Below are 15,966 nucleotides of genomic sequence, written 5' to 3'. Positions count from 1 at the left end.
TCATGCCAGAGCTTCTGTTTTATTCTTCACATTTACATAATTCAATCTGTGAGTACAGCGTTCATACAGAAAGCCCACTTGTCCATACAGCAAACATATAGCACGTCTCCTCACACTATGTACAGATTAAGCCATGTAGAGCCTGGGCCACTAGCACACTTGGCATAACACTCAAGGCTCAGAACAAGTTGATGGACTCTAGATGTTCAATGATGTGACGTATAACACATGTATGAGTGTTACTGGAATGGTGAATACCTGAAAGAGGGGCAGCTGGAGGAACAGAACTAGGAGAAGGTTATCAGGTCTGACAGATTTACATTTCAGACATAATAACCTTCTCTTCATCTATCAATCATTTTTGTCCATCGCCGAGAGAGATTTTCCAATTTTGTACTGTGTTTTTGTTCGGTACGGCGCTCAAATGAAGGTGATGTTTGCAGAGATACAAATAGAAATATGATCACTAGTTTAGTGGTGGAACAGTGTCAGCAGCACCATGGTGGTCCTGAGATTAAGTGTTTCAAGTGGGGTTTTGTCACAGCCACAGAAAAATACCTGCAGCATTAGATGACCAGAGACATGCTCAGCAGCTGGTAGAAGAAAATAACTAGGTTATTGATATCGAGTGTGAACTTCTAATGTGGTAAACAGTTTGTATTATGGTTTGGGTGATGATTTCAGTGGTTTTGAGGCACAGTGTCTGGACTTCATTCATTATTTGCAATTCATGATCTTCTTGCCATGTTGTCAAGTTAAAGGTGAAATCTAATCAGGTGCCAGAAGTCAGAAAAAAATGAATGAATGAATCTTTGAAGTGAGGACCAACTTAATGCAAATGTTTGAAAACATGATACAGACTGCAAAGGACTTGAAATTAGCAAGAATGTCCCAATAACACCATCAAGAACGAGCATCTTTCTGTCGCTGTGGAGCCTCACCACTGTGGAATTTAAAACTATAAAACAACTTGTTTTTCCCAATCCCTAAATACCCAAATTAAGATATATTTGACATTTGTACCGTTTTAGACACACTCTCCAGATGTTATGCAGTCACAGCTTCTCAATTAACCTTTTTTTGGTAAAGCAAAATACTGTTTGTTGATTATTTCCATCACAGTATCTTTCGGAAACTACAGCATTCGTTCAGATTACCAAACATCCAGACTCAGTATTTTTCACACAACTTAATAGATCTTGAAATCCCATAAAACAGAAAAGCTGGATTACCCTGCATCCAGGTTCTGAACAGATGACACTGAATGAAAAATGATGTTCATGACAATCTATATTCATCTTTGCTTGAATACGTTTGATTTGTTCGGACTGGCCCGTGTAGTTAATACTCAACAACATTTTCCTTCTTCCTTTCTAAATCATGACGACATCTAGAAGGAGCTGTGAACTACTGATTGGAGGGTAATTGTTAAAATCTATATTCATCTTTGGTGGTTAGACAGCGAAATCAAACAGAGCACATTTTTCTGTGTTAGTTAGTTTGTTTTTCGTGCAAGGGGATCAAATTCAAAGTCAATTTCACCAACAACAACAATCAGCGTCGTCTCCTCACCATGAGGGCTGATCGTTCCAGTCCCCGTTTAGTGTCATGCAACCAGTGCCACCACAGAACTCACGGCGGAAGAAGTGTGAACACTGCAAGAAATACTGAGACGCGGGTTAGTGTTTTATTCTTCGAGTCGATGTCGGATACAGAGCGGACACTGAACCGGGGTGAATCATGTCGGGACGATGACGGAGCAATAGGTTGAAAGGTGGGAGGAGAGAGAGAGAGAGAGAGAGCGGGATCAGGATGGAGTGGTTTAAGAGCCTTCGGAGTGCTTGTGTAAGTGTGTGCTTCTGTAAATATGTGTGTCAAGACTTTGGTGCCCATTGCTTCAGAGAAAAAGAAAGGATTTTGTGAGAAGCACAAGGGGGAGTGGGGGTTATGGCCACAGGGAGAAGACAGAGCACCAGACCCTATTGTTCTCTGCTCTTGGTTTTGTTCCTAGTTCAGCTGATGGTCAGTGGAGTGACACTATGCCAGGGAGCGCTGACGAGGCTTGATCCGAGGATAGAGCTGCAAAGAACACAAACGGAAACAGGAGATATGTTAACGTGACGTTTGCTGGTTTGTACTTTTTCACTGACCCCGCCCCTCTCTCTCTCTCTCTCTCTGGGTACCCATGACTCGAATAATTTGTCAGAATCCTTTTTTTAATTAAAGAGAATAGCAACAACAACCAATGACATCTAAGCATATGAAACTCAAATAACCAATTATCAAATATATCAAAATAGTTGGCAATTAGTTTTCTGCCCGTCGAATAAACCACCAATGACTTCAGCTCTTCAGTCAATAATAAGGATAAACAAATGTGAAAGTTAATATATGTTGTTGTTTACCCCCAGCAGGTTGCGGGGCACGTAGCCCTCGTTGTCCTCAAGCTGCGCCCACCACCACTCCGTTTCACTGTCGTCCTGTCGTCGCAGAATGGTGATGGCGTCCCCCTCGCCGAACGCCAGCTCGTCCTGGTTCTGACATTTGTAATCCCACAGAGCGTACACTGTCCCCTTGTTCATTACACCCATCTTCTCTTGAACACCTGCAGTAGAGTGTCCAAAAACAGGCTGTCAATATCAAACCAGTATCTTTACAGACAAACGCATCTTAAAATGTTAAAACCAAAACACTTTTTCTAACCAACACTGAGATGCATTACAGTACCGGGGCTCATTTGCTACGTGTTGATGGCTTGTTTCTCACCGTATAGAAACTGGGAGCACTGGATGTAACCCTCCTCCATTTCCTCGCATTTATCCGCAGCAGTCTCCACATCACTGATGGTGCTGGCAAAGATGGCCGCCCCAGACTCCACTAACACCTTGCAGAGATGAACGCTGTTGCAGGAGGCGGCGCAGTGGAGCGGAGTCCTGTTCGCACAAACGGGAAAATAAACATAATGTATATATAAATGGAAAGAGATGCAACAGACAAATCAACCTGAACTACATTTCTTTAGTCATCACTCACCATCCATCACTGTCTGCAGCGTTGACGTTCACACCAAAATCCAGCAGGAACTTGACTATGTGGTGGTGTCCCGCACACACTGCGTTGTGCAGGGGTGTGATGCCCTCGTCATTGGCAGTGCTTGGATTTTCCACCTGAGGAAAAAAAAGAAAGAAAGACCCAGATGAAAAGATGAGAGCTTGTCCCCAAATGCGTGCAATTGCAAAGAAATCAAAAGTATACTCACACAGTCGTGACATACCTCATAGATGATCCTCTGGACGAGGTCAAACTCTCCCTCCAACGAGGCGTCCAGCAGGAGGGCCAGAGGGTTGAACTTCACCCTGAAGCCGTGGCCGGTGCGCTCAGAGTTTGGCTTCTTCAGGTTTGTGCGCTTGTCCTGTGAACAGAAAGGAGACGTTAGTTTGTTTATTTGAAATCTCTCCTTAAATACTGTTATGTAGGCGTATCTCTCACCAGGAGCTGCGAGACCCCTGTGCCGCTCTCCTCTGGAGTGGTCACCTCCGGCACGGGGCTGGGCAGCGACGCCTCAGAGCCTCCCGTGTTGTTATTGTTGTCGTCCTCTGCGTCGGCAGGATCCAGCTCTGGTGGCGAGGGCAGCGGCTCGTTGTCGTTCGTAGATGGAGGCGGAGCCTCGGTGCCCGGTTCCTGCGCCCCTGGTGGCGGTGGCTCAGAGGGGAGGTTACCGTTGTCTGAGTCGCCTCCCAGATATGCGGGAGGATTAGCTGGCTGATAAAATGGCATTCCGTTACCCGCACCGGTGCCACCTCCTGATCCACCGACTCCATTTCCCTCTATGCCTCCCGCTAGAGTGTTGAATCTCTGGTAGAGCAGTTTCTGGATGTTGGGTCCGCTGGGGCCCTCCGGTTCTGTGATGGAGCTGCGCTTCTTGAGCGGTCTCGGAGCGTTGGCCAGCTTTTTGCGGAGCACCTCGAGATCGGCGTCACTTTGGTAGCGCAGCGGGGAGTGCACCATGGGCGTGAGCTTAGTGGGGCTGAGTGGTCGGGGGATGTTCTCCACACTGGGAGGAGGCGCTAAGGGCTCCGGGTGGTGCTGGAAGAAATCGTGATCGTCAAATTCTCCGTCCAAAGCGTCCTCAACCCCCGGGTGGCCTTGGAGCAACGGGAAGGCCCCTCCGGCCTGGACGAAAGGGAGAGGCGAGGGGGGAGTCGAGCTGGGGGGGAGGACAGGCTTCCCATAAACTAGAGACAAACAGAGAGAGTGGGATTATCATCATTATTGATTCACCTGCCGATGTATAGATTGGGTTAGATGTCAAACATTTACATAAAATACATTTTAGACTACCGATCTGACTAACAGCTACTTTGAGGTCATTTTACTAGGGATGCACCGATTCGGCTTTTTCAGTCCCGATACAGATACAGATACTGATCTAAGACCAGTTTTTAGTGAAGTAGCTGATTGCCTCACTGCGTGGAAGAGACTGGAATTATTATTTTATGTGTAAGGCAACATCAGGCTTGAATTGACAAAACTGGATCTAGCAAGTAGCAGCAATATTGAACGAGACACAACATCTCTCCAAACCCAGCTCTTACCTGCTTTGAGAGCAGGCTTGAGTGGCTGGCTCTTTGGCGCTGCCTGCTGGAGGTACATGTGATAGATGGAGCTGGAGTTCATGGTGGGGGGGCCCTTTCGGGGCGACTGAGGCCGCGACCCTCTGTCTGGGATGAAGGGGCGTACTGCCACAGCGGGCGGGGGGTCCAGTCGCTCGCTCAGCCCGGGAGGGAACAGCGGCGCATTGGGCTGGAAGGTGGGACTTGGCGGCACCGAGATCCGCTGCTGGATCTGCTGGGAGGACGAGCCTGTGGAGGGGGGGACGCGGGGCCAAGCAGGAGCCGGTGGGTTCGGGAGCGGGCGAGGAGGAGGAGGAGGAGGAGGAGGCGCGTCCTTGCGCCGCTCCAAGGAGCTGGCCGAGGTTGCATGGATGAGGTGGGAGCCATAGGGAGGAGGCTGTGGCTTGGATATGGCAGGGGAGGACACAGCCATTTTGGAGTCTAGCACCTGGGAAGAAGCAATGGAGAAAAAATGATTTCTTGCAGAGATATTAGAACTAATGACGGTTCATCTCTAGCACAATCTCACATACAACATTTTTCTTATAGACGTGATTAACAGCTACAGAACACTGGACGGAGAAGAAGAGAGAGGACAAACCTTTTCTGCACTCGGCGCGACGGGGGAGCCTGAGGGAGGGCTCTTGCCCTGGGTATCGGCCCCAGAGTCTCGTCTCTCAGGAGGCTTTAGAGATGTGTTGGTCTTGCCTAAAGTAGGCCAACCTGTATCATTGGCTGGGGAACAAACAAGACACAGTAAGTGTGTCGCAAAAGAGCAACGAGTGATTGAGGTGGTATGAGAAACGACTCCGGGTAGTGAGAAAGCATATCCACCAGAGGTAGGTCTAAATGGTGACGTTTGAAATATGTGACTTTGTGCGATTAACCACATAAAGTGGAATTTGAGTATTTCAAGAACACATATCTGTACCATTTTGACCTAGGACTGGTATTGAATGGAGGGTTCAGGATTTTGAAAAGCCTATCCTATTAACCAGACACCATTAAGAGACATTTAGACACACTGATTGTTGCCAATTGCTCTGACATAAAGGGAAAAGTTTGATGTACCATTTACTTGTAACACTGGTAACACACACACACAGAAAGCTTCTATGAGGTGACTTTTCGGGCGAAACTGTTTATGGTCAGCTGTTCGTCTTTTTTGAAATGTTTACAAAGTGTCTGTATTCTTGCACAAAGGATTTGCAAGTTGTCCTACTTTCTTCTTAAAGTTACATTTATCAAAAACAGCACACACTACATGTTGCAAGAGGACCTGTTGATCAATAGGATAAAAATCCTGAGCCTTCACTTCACAGCAATGATGGCGATGAATGGATCTGCATTAGTGTTGTGCTACTGCGTACTTGTATTTTGCAACTAAATTGCGATTTAGTAGAAGATTCAAGGACTGTTTGTCTCCAAGACAAAAAGTGATTACTTGGAAAAAAAAAATACATGTGAAGGATAAAACGGATGCAAGTATAGGTTGAAAAGAAAGAAGATAGAAAAAGAAGAAGCAACAAAACAACAATAACCAACTTTTTCCAGACCCCAAAAAAAGTCTCAAAAGTCAATTATGGGTTTTCAGATTTCCAATATTCTTTTTAGTACCGAAGGGTACTTTAAATAAACAAACGATAAAGTAGATCTACATTAATGGGACCGATTGGGAAATCTGTTTAAGAAGCAGCTTCCAATCTTTTCTTAGATTAATTACAGTAATTATGAAGCAGTTCTACCGACACTACGGGAGTCTAAAAGGAAACAGCTTGAACTGGGTCTCAGTTGGAGTCAATCCGGTGACATTTTAACATGCACAAGTTCACTTCCTTGTGCATGTTAAGTGTTTGCCAACTAAAGTGATTCCCACAGCTCGGTTGTCGTGTGAATGTGGAGCGATGGTTGAGGTTAGGCAGTCTGGGGGATGTTATAAAGTTAGAATATCTTGTGCGTGTATATTTTTACGAGGCACTTGACTCATTGAACCTTCTCCGAGGTGCACCAACGCAGACGGGGATCGGCGGTGCTTCGTCAGTGACACTTTCCTCATACGAGGCTGTATGTCAGCTACGATTAGGAGATTTTCACATTTCTGCAGATGGCAGCAAAGTGTTTCAAGATGGCACCCCGCACGACTCTGACGTCATTCGCCAATCAACAGAGGAAACACTCCGAATGAAAAGTCAACATTTGCTCTCGCCAGTTTAGAGGAGAAAGAACTGGCTCAACGCTGCACCGGCAGGAGAGCTTAAGGATGCCAAACAACGATGCTTCCATCTGTTGGCCATTGTTCATGTTAAGCAGGCACAGATGCTCGTCTCCTCCTCAGATTCCCCAGCTGTGCATGTACGCTGGTGGAGAAAATCTGCTCCATTACCTTTACAGTGAGTTTGTTTTGATCATTTTGAATTCGTCGCCAATCAAACCGACTATGATATTAGTCAGTGCACGAGAGAGAAGTTTCAGTAGGTGCCATCCCTTGTTAATGCAGCGCTGTGCACTCACGGGACGTGCCGTCAGAGCCAGTGGAGGCTCCGGTGCCCGGGTGTGATTCTGGAAGGGCCGGGGGTACCGGGTCCACAACGATGTCTAAATCAGACACCTTCCAAGGGCTGGGAGGCTTGCGCACACCGTCTGCCCCAGGAAGAGTTGCCCCCCCCCCCCACCACCCCGCACCCAGTGAGACAGAAAGAGAGCACAAAGAAAAAAGGATAGCACCGACACATGAGAGAGGAGGAGAGGAGAGGAAAGGGAACCACAGTACACACAACACAGGTAGAGAGAGAGGTTGGAGAGGAAGGAAAAATGGAAATCAAGTGCAGGCAGAGAATTAACAGAGAAGTCAGGTAGGAAGAAAACTAACAGTTAAGGAATTTCAGACATGCAAGATGTGTTAAATGTGTAGTAAAGCTTCTGGGACTACATGTATCCAATCTACTCTGTAACTGAATCCAGACACTATCCTCTCTTCTGCTTCCTCTAACTGGCCATGACCATGTTCCTGCTTTCTTAATGAGAGGAAAAAAAATACAAGAAACTCAAATCTTCAATTAAAACTACACATTATATATATCACCTGGTTTCCACTGCTACAGTTGTGTTTTAAAGTGAAATGCATTCTGCACTGCAATTGTAACTTTATGGGTTTCAACCAACCTGACTTGGTGCAGCCGTGGTTGTCCTGGTTATTAACACCAAGAGTCTGAGGCTTCAGGGGATCAGCGGGTATGGTGTAGCCTCCTTCCGGTCGACCCGGTACAGGAACCTGGATGTAGGGCCCAACAGCAGCAACACGGCCCAGAGTACCAGCAGCTGGCTGGGGAGAGGGAGGCCCGTTGGCTCTGTTGAGCTATAAGAGTCAGAAAAGATTCAACTATCAGGAGTCTTGACTGGAGAAACCATCAAGATGTGAAGGAGATGTATAGAATATATGACACGAGTCAGTAGAAATGATGTCTTAAAGTAAATAGTTTTCCTCATAGAGGGGCTTTTGTCAGAAGCATTTCCACCAAAAAGAGTCTGAATGAGGAGAAGTGTTGAGCGCTCTTAGTCTTACAGGAAGGTTTTCTTTTTGACGTGCCTCAGCTTTTTTCTTGTAGAGGCGTTCCCGCAGCTCGCTGATGCGCTTGTCCATGAGCGTCACCTCCATGTTGCGTTTGTTGAGAAGATCCTTTTGTTGCTTCAGCTTGCTGTTTTGCTCCTGATTCAGCTTGTTCCGGATCTGCGGGCGATAAAAGCAGACGCAAACACACGTATAGATTCACTAAGACAATAGATACCGCCGTCACCGTCGCCAGAGGTAAAGCAAACACAGTCGAACATTAAAAAAAAGCACTCATTTCTACCTGCAGCTCCTGGTAGAGTTTACGGAGCTCCAGGGCAGCAGTGCCGGATACTTGGCCCCCCAGGGCGGTCTGTATGCCGTTGAGCTTTCCCCTCCGCAGGTCCTCCAGCTGCAGGCTGAGCTGCTCAACCCTCAGCACTGCTGACTGTAACTCGACCTGCTTCTCCTGGAACAGGCCGCTGACTTGCTCAATCTCTGCCGCTGGATGAGAGGAATAAAGAAACCACATCATTTGTAGCCTATGTGTCTTTCAAATTAGCAAATTAGCTCAATCTTTCTTCCTAGCTCTAGATGTGACTAGATTTAAATATACAACTGCATGGGTTAGTAAATGATGTACATAGTGAAAGTATACATACACAGGTTGCCGTTGATGACCTTGCTGTAGTCCACCTGGCCTCTCATCGCCCGAATCTTCTTGAGCTTTGCCTCCTGGCTGTCCACGCGCTCCTTCAGCTTCTGCAGCTTCTCGCTCTCTGAAACGGTTTGCTGCTGACGACGCTCCTGCTGCTTCAGGTAGCGCAAACGTTGCTCCTTCAGAGGACCAGACAAGAGACGGACGTTTCATAGGCGATGGGAAATCAAATAATGTACAAATGACGTCATACTGCATCCAACAGAGCGAGCCGTCGCAATGCTAAAACCAGCGAGGCGCCACCCCAAAGCTTACAAGATATCTCCGTGGCAGACGTACCCTGAAACTAGGCTAAATCTCTCTACTGTTTGCACTAAATGAAATGCTGTGCTGTGTCAAGACTGTCTGAAGTCAGGGTCAGATGACTTCATCTCTCCGTCCAACTGAGAACTGCTCCAGTTCAGGTCCTAAAATAGGAAATGACAGCCCCAGGTTTCCAAATGACTGCAGGGCTTCATGTGGGCCTACATTCTGAGACACCAAAACAAAGGCAATAAATAAGTCTTTGTATCTGCGGGTCTACAGTGGGCTTCATCGTGCATGACTGGTCTTGACTGATCGGCGCACCACAAGCGCGGCGGTCAGACTTGAGTTGGTGCACTGGTAGACTGGTTGTGTGAAGGTTCTTATTCCTCCCACTGCAAGATGAAAGCTCCGTTTTGTAACCGATGTGAGAAAGGTAGAGTCCTTGGTCTTCAAAATCATGCATAATCTACACGCTCGAGTAAACACAGCGATGTTTGTGCATGAGTTTCACTAAAGACGGTATGAATTATGAATTCTGACAAACTGGACAATCCTAGCACAGTGACTCATTCTGCCTCCCATCTCATTTGTTACATAACGGTTTGTCCCAGTAAGGTCATGGTGGGCCTCTTTGGATCACAGTAGTGCAACAGGAGTGCATCTTCTCATTAACAGAACGTTTCCAGGCTGTGTACTGAACTTGCTTTTCCTTGAACTAACGCCCAGTTCCAGACTTACCGGTCATAATATCGGACAGACCCGCACCTTAACGAGCACCTCTGTACGCGACGCAAAATGTGAAAGATGGCGCGCTTTGATTAGTCGGGCTTCAACGAATAGTCTGCCTGCGGACAGGCGTGCCCTCTAATGTTCCCCAGTAGGAATAGTAAGAAGCATATTTTGAATGTAAGACAGTTATAAATGTTCAGCGGGATGATTCATATTCAGATAAAATAACGAAGACAAGGCTTTACCTTTGCGACGAGCATCTGCTGCTGAGCCTCGATTTGCTGCTGCTGCCGCGTGGCCATCTCCTGCAGCTCTGACATCGTGAGCTCCACGCGCTGATTCCCCACCTACACACACACACACACACACACACACACACACACACACACAGACACACAGACACACAGACACAAATCTGAACAGGGACTGATGACCCATAAGGGCTTGCTAACATTTCAAACAGTAAGTGCTTGTTGAGTGCTTCTATACTATTAAAACACCACTGAAAGTTTGCATTCATGAGGATAAAAAAACAATTTAAATGTCAATTGTGTTCAATAAGCTAGCTCTTCCACTAGCTGTGAGCTGAAGCTAGAAGGTGATCGGTTCCATTTCAGTACCTAAAACATCTAAATGGTATTTGGGAGAACATGAGATCCCATGTAGTGTCATCAATCTTTGTGACATTTATGGAACGGATACTTGATGAAATAGCACTTTTAAGACAAATATGCAGTCAATAAGCGCATTAAAAAATATCCAGCATAAAACGTTACATAAGAATAAAGAAATAAGTTACGCAAAAGGCATTTTGCAGAAATGGTTTTAAAAGATTTCTGATTTCAGCAGCCAGAGGTTCAAAGAGCAGCAGAGTTCGGCTCTCTGGCTTTTCTGTTGATCGACTAATCCTTTCAGCTGGAACTGTAGCGAGAAATACAACTACGCAACTTATAAATATAAAAAGGTATAAGGATTATATATAATGTAAACCAAGCTAGTAGACGTAAAAGTAGAACTGGCTTCACTAGACATTCACCTCCATAAACATTTTCAATGAAATCCTCCTCTTCAGCCCCCGTGTGTGTTTGTTCGAGAGCTCACAGAATAAAGGAACCCGATCAACTATCATTCTACAGACTTCTGAATTTCCTAAAAGCAGCTGCTGCCGTCAACACACCGGCGGACTGCTCTTCAATAACACAGCACACTGAGAGCAAGTACAGTCCTCTAAACCGAAATACTGACACGCTGAAGTGCTTCCAAGTCTTTGCCTCTAGGAGGTGTGTTCAAAGAGAGAGGAGACGATGCAGGAAAGAACGGTGGTTCAGAAAGGGAGCTTCTTAAAAAAACGTGAGATGAGTGAGAGGCATGGAGAGGATGATGACATGAAAAAAAGATAATATAATTAAATCCACACAAGAATACTGCATGCACTGCTCTCACTCGATTAGAACAGGCAGACATTTTGTGACTCGTGTTGCTACATGCTTCTTTTTGGGAACAATTTCACTTTAGCAATACGCGTCGTGCATCATCTCGTCTCTTAAAAAGACAATTTGGCACGGACACCGCGTTAAGCTTTGTCCGTGTGACTCACACAGTGTTTTCCTACCTGGCATTTAGATACGAGTGTGTCTAGGAAGACTCAGAGGGAGGGGGAGGAGGTGACTCAACCGAACCCAAGATGTAGAAAGCGAGGGAAGCCACTGGCACGCACGCATGCACGCGCACACGCACACGCACACACACACACACACACACACACACGCTCAAATGCACTAAGGCAACACTGCATCAGTGAGGATTCACCCGAGGGAGAAACGGACACACACGCCCTCAGACGTGATGAAGAGGGAGTTGGAGAAACACCGGGAAGCAGAGCAGCCTCGGCCTCACTGATGCTCCGACTACTGTATAGATTAGTGCATATCTGGAATGGAGAGCAATCCATGATTATGGCTCAAATGATCCTATTAATAAAAATAATCATCGGGATAATGTTTCAGAGTAAAATAACCTAGTTATTCATGAGTATTACTTGTGTAATGATGTTCTGAAGAGCAAAGAAGTCTGTAAGAGCTGATTATTTGATTTGATCAACAGGAAATAAAAACTCTCCTCCTTTGATAATAGATTCATCTCGTAGTGTTTCTGAACTAGGAAATTGTGATTTTTAACTATTATCTGATGTTCTACAGACCAAAGGGTTTATCGATTAATCAAGAACATTAACTGCAGATTAAGAGATAATGCAAATAATCATCATCTAATTGACATGAGCCTATATAGAGATGGGACTACAATTATAGTGATTACTGATTAATATATTGATTAATATATTGATTATTTTCTTGATAAATCAACTGATGTCGGTCAAAATTGAGAAAAGTTACATGTTCATACATCATTTCAGCTCTGGGCAAAGGAAATGAGAAATCTCAATACTGCCAAGAAGCTGTCATCATCATCATCAAGCCTGGATGCTAAAATTGTGACGTTAAAAAAAAAAAAAAAAAAAAAAAGTATTGAGAATGCGTGCGATGGTGGAAGCGTTCCCTTAAGGCCCCTCTGCTCTTTGCGAGGTAGCGTCGCTCTCAAAGGAGGATCAGCGCTGCGTGGTGGAGAGGAAGACCCCCCGGGGGGGGGGGGGGGTTTGGGCAGCAGCCCATGGAAAAGCCAAAGCAATGATCCTCTTAGGGCCCGTTATATCATCCGGCAGGCCGACTGATACAATCCTCTAAATCAGATATCAGGAAGAAACTCGGACACAACTGAGCCTCGGCACTTGGGAGGTTAAGCAGAGCCGGCCGTGCAGCTGATAACGTAGAACCGACAGTGACGATAAAAACAGATGTTTGTGCTTGCTGTGCGATGTATAGGTTAGTAGCCCAGAAAATCACATTGTCTGATTTTTAAAGAATTTATTTGCAAATTATGGTGGACAATAAGTATTTGGTCAATAACAAAAGTTCATCTCAATACTTTGTTATATACCCTTTGTTGGCAATGACAGAGGTCAAACTATTTCTGTAAGTCTTCACAAGCTTTTCACACACTGTTGCTGGTATTTTGGCCCATTCCTCCATGCAGATCTCCTCTAGAGCAGTGATGTTTTGGGGCTGTCGCTGGGCAACACGGACTTTCAACTCCCTCCACAGATTTTCTATGGGGTTGAGATCTGGAGACTGGCTAGGCCACTCCAGGACCTTGAAATGCTTCTTACGAAGCCACTCCTTCGTTGCCCGGGCGGTGTGTTTGGGATCATTGTCATGCTGAAAGACCCAGCCACGTTTCATCTTCAATGCCCTTGCTGATGGAAGGAGGTTTCCACTCAAAATCTCACGATACATGGCCCCATTCATTCTCTCCTTTACACGGATCAGTCGTCCTGGTCCCCTTGCAGAAAAACAGCCCCAAAGCATGATGTTTCCACCCCCATGCTTCACAGTAGGTATGGTGTTCTTTGGATGCAACTCGGCATTCTTTCTCCTCCAAACACGACGAGTTGAGTTTTTACCAAAAAGTTCTATTTTGGTTTCATCTGACCATATGACATTCTCCCAATCCTCTTCTGGATCATCCAAATGCTCTCTAGCAAACTTCAGACGGGCCTGGACATGTACTGGCTTAAGCAGGGGGACACGTCTGGCACTGCAGGATTTGAGTCCCTGGCGGCGTAGTGTGTTACTGATGGTAGCCTTTGTTACTTTGGTCCCAGCTCTCTGCAGGTCATTCACTAGGTCCCCCCGTGTGGTTCTGGGATTTTTGTTCACCGTTCTTGTGATCATTTTGACCCCACGGGGTGAGATCTTGCGTGGAGCCCCAGATCGAGGGAGACTATCAGTGGTCTTGTATGTCTTCCATTTTCTAATAATTGCTCCCACAGTTGATTTCTTCACACCAAGCTGCTTACCTATTGCAGATTCAGTCTTCCCAGCCTGGTGCAGGTCTACAATTTTGTTTCTGGTGTCCTTTGACAGCTCTTTGGTCTTGGCCATAGTGGAGTTTGGAGTGTGACTGTTTGAGGTTGTGGACAGGTGTCTTTTATACTGATAACGAGTTCAAACAGGTGCCATTGATTCTGTCTCTCATAGTTGAAGTGTACCTATGATGAAAAGTACAGGCATCTCTCATCTTTTTAAGTGGGAGAACTTGCACAATTGGTGGCTGACTAAATACTTTTTTGCCCGATTGATTGATTGATTGATTGATTGATATACATACATACATACATACATACATACAGTGGGGCAAAAAAGTATTTAGTCATATATATATAGATAGTTGTGTGAAAAAGTGTTTGCCCCCTTCCTGATTTCTTATTTCTTTGCATGTTTGTCACACTTAAATGTTTCAGATCATCAAACAAATTTAAATATTAGACAAAGATAACACAAGTAAACACAAAATGCAGTTTTTAAATGAAGGTTTTTATTATTAAGGGGGGAAAAAATCCAAACCTACATGGCCCTGTGTGAAAAAGTGATTGCCCCCCCTGTTAAAACATAAATTAACTGTGGTTTATCACATCTTTGGAAAGTTCAATTTGATCCCCAAGACTTTTGGGAAAATACTCTGTGGACTGACGAGACAAAAGTTGAACTTTTTGGAAGGTGTATGTCCCATTACATCTGGCGTAAAAGTAACACGGCATTTCAGAAAAAGGAACATCATACCAACAGTAAATTATGGTGGTGGTAGTGTGATGGTCTGGGGCTGTTTTGCTGCTTCAGGACCTGGAAGACTTGCTGTGGTAAATGGAACCATGAATTCTGCTGTCTACCAAAAAATCCTGAAGGAGAATGTCCGGCCATCTGTTCGTGACCTCAAGCTGAAGCGCACTTGGGTTCTGCAGCAGGACAATGATCCAAAACACACCAGCAAGTCCACCTCTGAATGGCTTAAGAAAAACAAAATGAAGACTTTGGAGTGACCTAGTCAAAGTCCCGACCTGAATCCGATTGAGATGCTGTGGCATGACCTTAAAAAGGCGGTTCATGCTCGAAAACCCTCCAATGTGGCTGAATTACAACAATTCTACAAAGATGAGTGGGCCAAAATTCCTCTACAGCGCTGTAAAAGACTCATTGCCAGTTATCGCAAACGCTTGATTGCAGTTGTTGCTGCTAAGGGTGGCCCAACCAGTTATTAGGTTTAGGGGGCAATCACTTTTTCCACACAGGGCCATGTAGGTTTGGATTTTTTCCCCCCCCTTAATAATAAAAACCTTCATTTAAAAACTGCATTTTGTGTTTACTTGTGTTATCTTTGTCTAATATTTAAATTTGTTTGATGATCTGAAACATTTAAGTGTGACAAACATGCAAAAAAATAAGAAATCAGGAAGGGGGCAAACACTTTTTCACACAACTCTGTGTGTATATATATACACACACATACATATATATATATATACACATACACACATATATATACACAACAACCCCTCCACTTCCTGCTGCGCTGGATTCTTCCCTCCACCCTGAAGGTTGAATTAGTTACGATTCCTTGACCGCAACACTTTGCTTTTGTGAAATCTGGGACAGATGGTCGGAGAGAGAGAGAGAAAGGATGCCAGAGGCTGCTCTTATCAGAGTCTTTCATATTTTCTAGAACACATCCTAAAGCTGTAGAGCTCAACATGCACAACAACGGGGACACCTGACGGGGAAGACACGGAGCATGTCTGTATCACTAGTGTCTGTGATGTTACCCTCAAACACTGGCGTACAAATCAGAATCACGGATCCACAGATACTCACTGTACAGTCCTTAAGGGGGGGTAGAATTTAATATTTTGGTTTTAGTAATCTATTCATATTTTTTTGTCTCTCTGGTTATATATGATAGTGCAGCTAGGCTGAGGGATCTCACGACGGCCTGTGGACCTGGTTTGTTCCGTAAAAGTACATTTTCTATTTTAACATAATTTAGATAATACTAATGAAGTCTCACCCCGTTCTCACTGTGCTTCTCTCCGGTGTTTCCACTTCTGCGACTCGTCTGATCCTGAGACTGCTGACTCCCTGAAAAAAGAAACAGTCTCCATCACAAAGACAGGCAGGACACACACACACACACACACACACACACACACACACACACACACACAT

At 45.2% G+C, this 15,966-nt stretch overlaps 1 protein-coding gene across 6 annotated transcripts in view; it reads right to left on the bottom strand.

The window, feature by feature from the left end:
* The window catches only part of ppp1r13bb (protein phosphatase 1, regulatory subunit 13Bb), a 25,066-nt gene continuing 9,100 nt past the window's right edge, over positions 1-15,966 (bottom strand). For 2 of the 6 annotated variants that reach the window (XM_031870304.1, XM_031870305.1), the window contains exons 5-19: positions 15,809-15,879; positions 10,099-10,200; positions 8,823-8,997; positions 8,465-8,664; positions 8,176-8,340; positions 7,776-7,968; positions 7,125-7,253; positions 5,215-5,348; positions 4,596-5,061; positions 3,490-4,235; positions 3,260-3,412; positions 3,034-3,167; positions 2,767-2,933; positions 2,406-2,605; positions 1-2,079 (exon numbers count right to left, since the gene is read on the bottom strand). In XM_031870304.1, coding sequence (XP_031726164.1) covers positions 2,038-2,079; positions 2,406-2,605; positions 2,767-2,933; positions 3,034-3,167; positions 3,260-3,412; positions 3,490-4,235; positions 4,596-5,061; positions 5,215-5,348; positions 7,125-7,253; positions 7,776-7,968; positions 8,176-8,340; positions 8,465-8,664; positions 8,823-8,997; positions 10,099-10,200; positions 15,809-15,879 — 3,077 coding nt within the window. In that variant the 3' untranslated portion in view covers positions 1-2,037. The remainder of the gene's footprint in view (positions 2,080-2,405; positions 2,606-2,766; positions 2,934-3,033; positions 3,168-3,259; positions 3,413-3,489; positions 4,236-4,595; positions 5,062-5,214; positions 5,349-7,124; positions 7,254-7,775; positions 7,969-8,175; positions 8,341-8,464; positions 8,665-8,822; positions 8,998-10,098; positions 10,201-15,808; positions 15,880-15,966) is intronic. The other 4 variants (XM_031870306.1, XM_031870307.1, XM_031870308.1 and 1 more) reach the window with 4 other exon arrangements.

This window comes from Anarrhichthys ocellatus, unplaced genomic scaffold, assembly GCF_004355925.1.
Source record: "Anarrhichthys ocellatus isolate YVR2014 unplaced genomic scaffold, GSC_Weel_1.0 scaffold52, whole genome shotgun sequence".
NCBI classification, from domain to species: Eukaryota; Metazoa; Chordata; class Actinopteri; order Perciformes; family Anarhichadidae; genus Anarrhichthys; species Anarrhichthys ocellatus.
The sequence above is the reverse complement of the archived record's forward strand: the minus strand, read 5'-3'. Positions and strand labels throughout refer to the sequence as shown.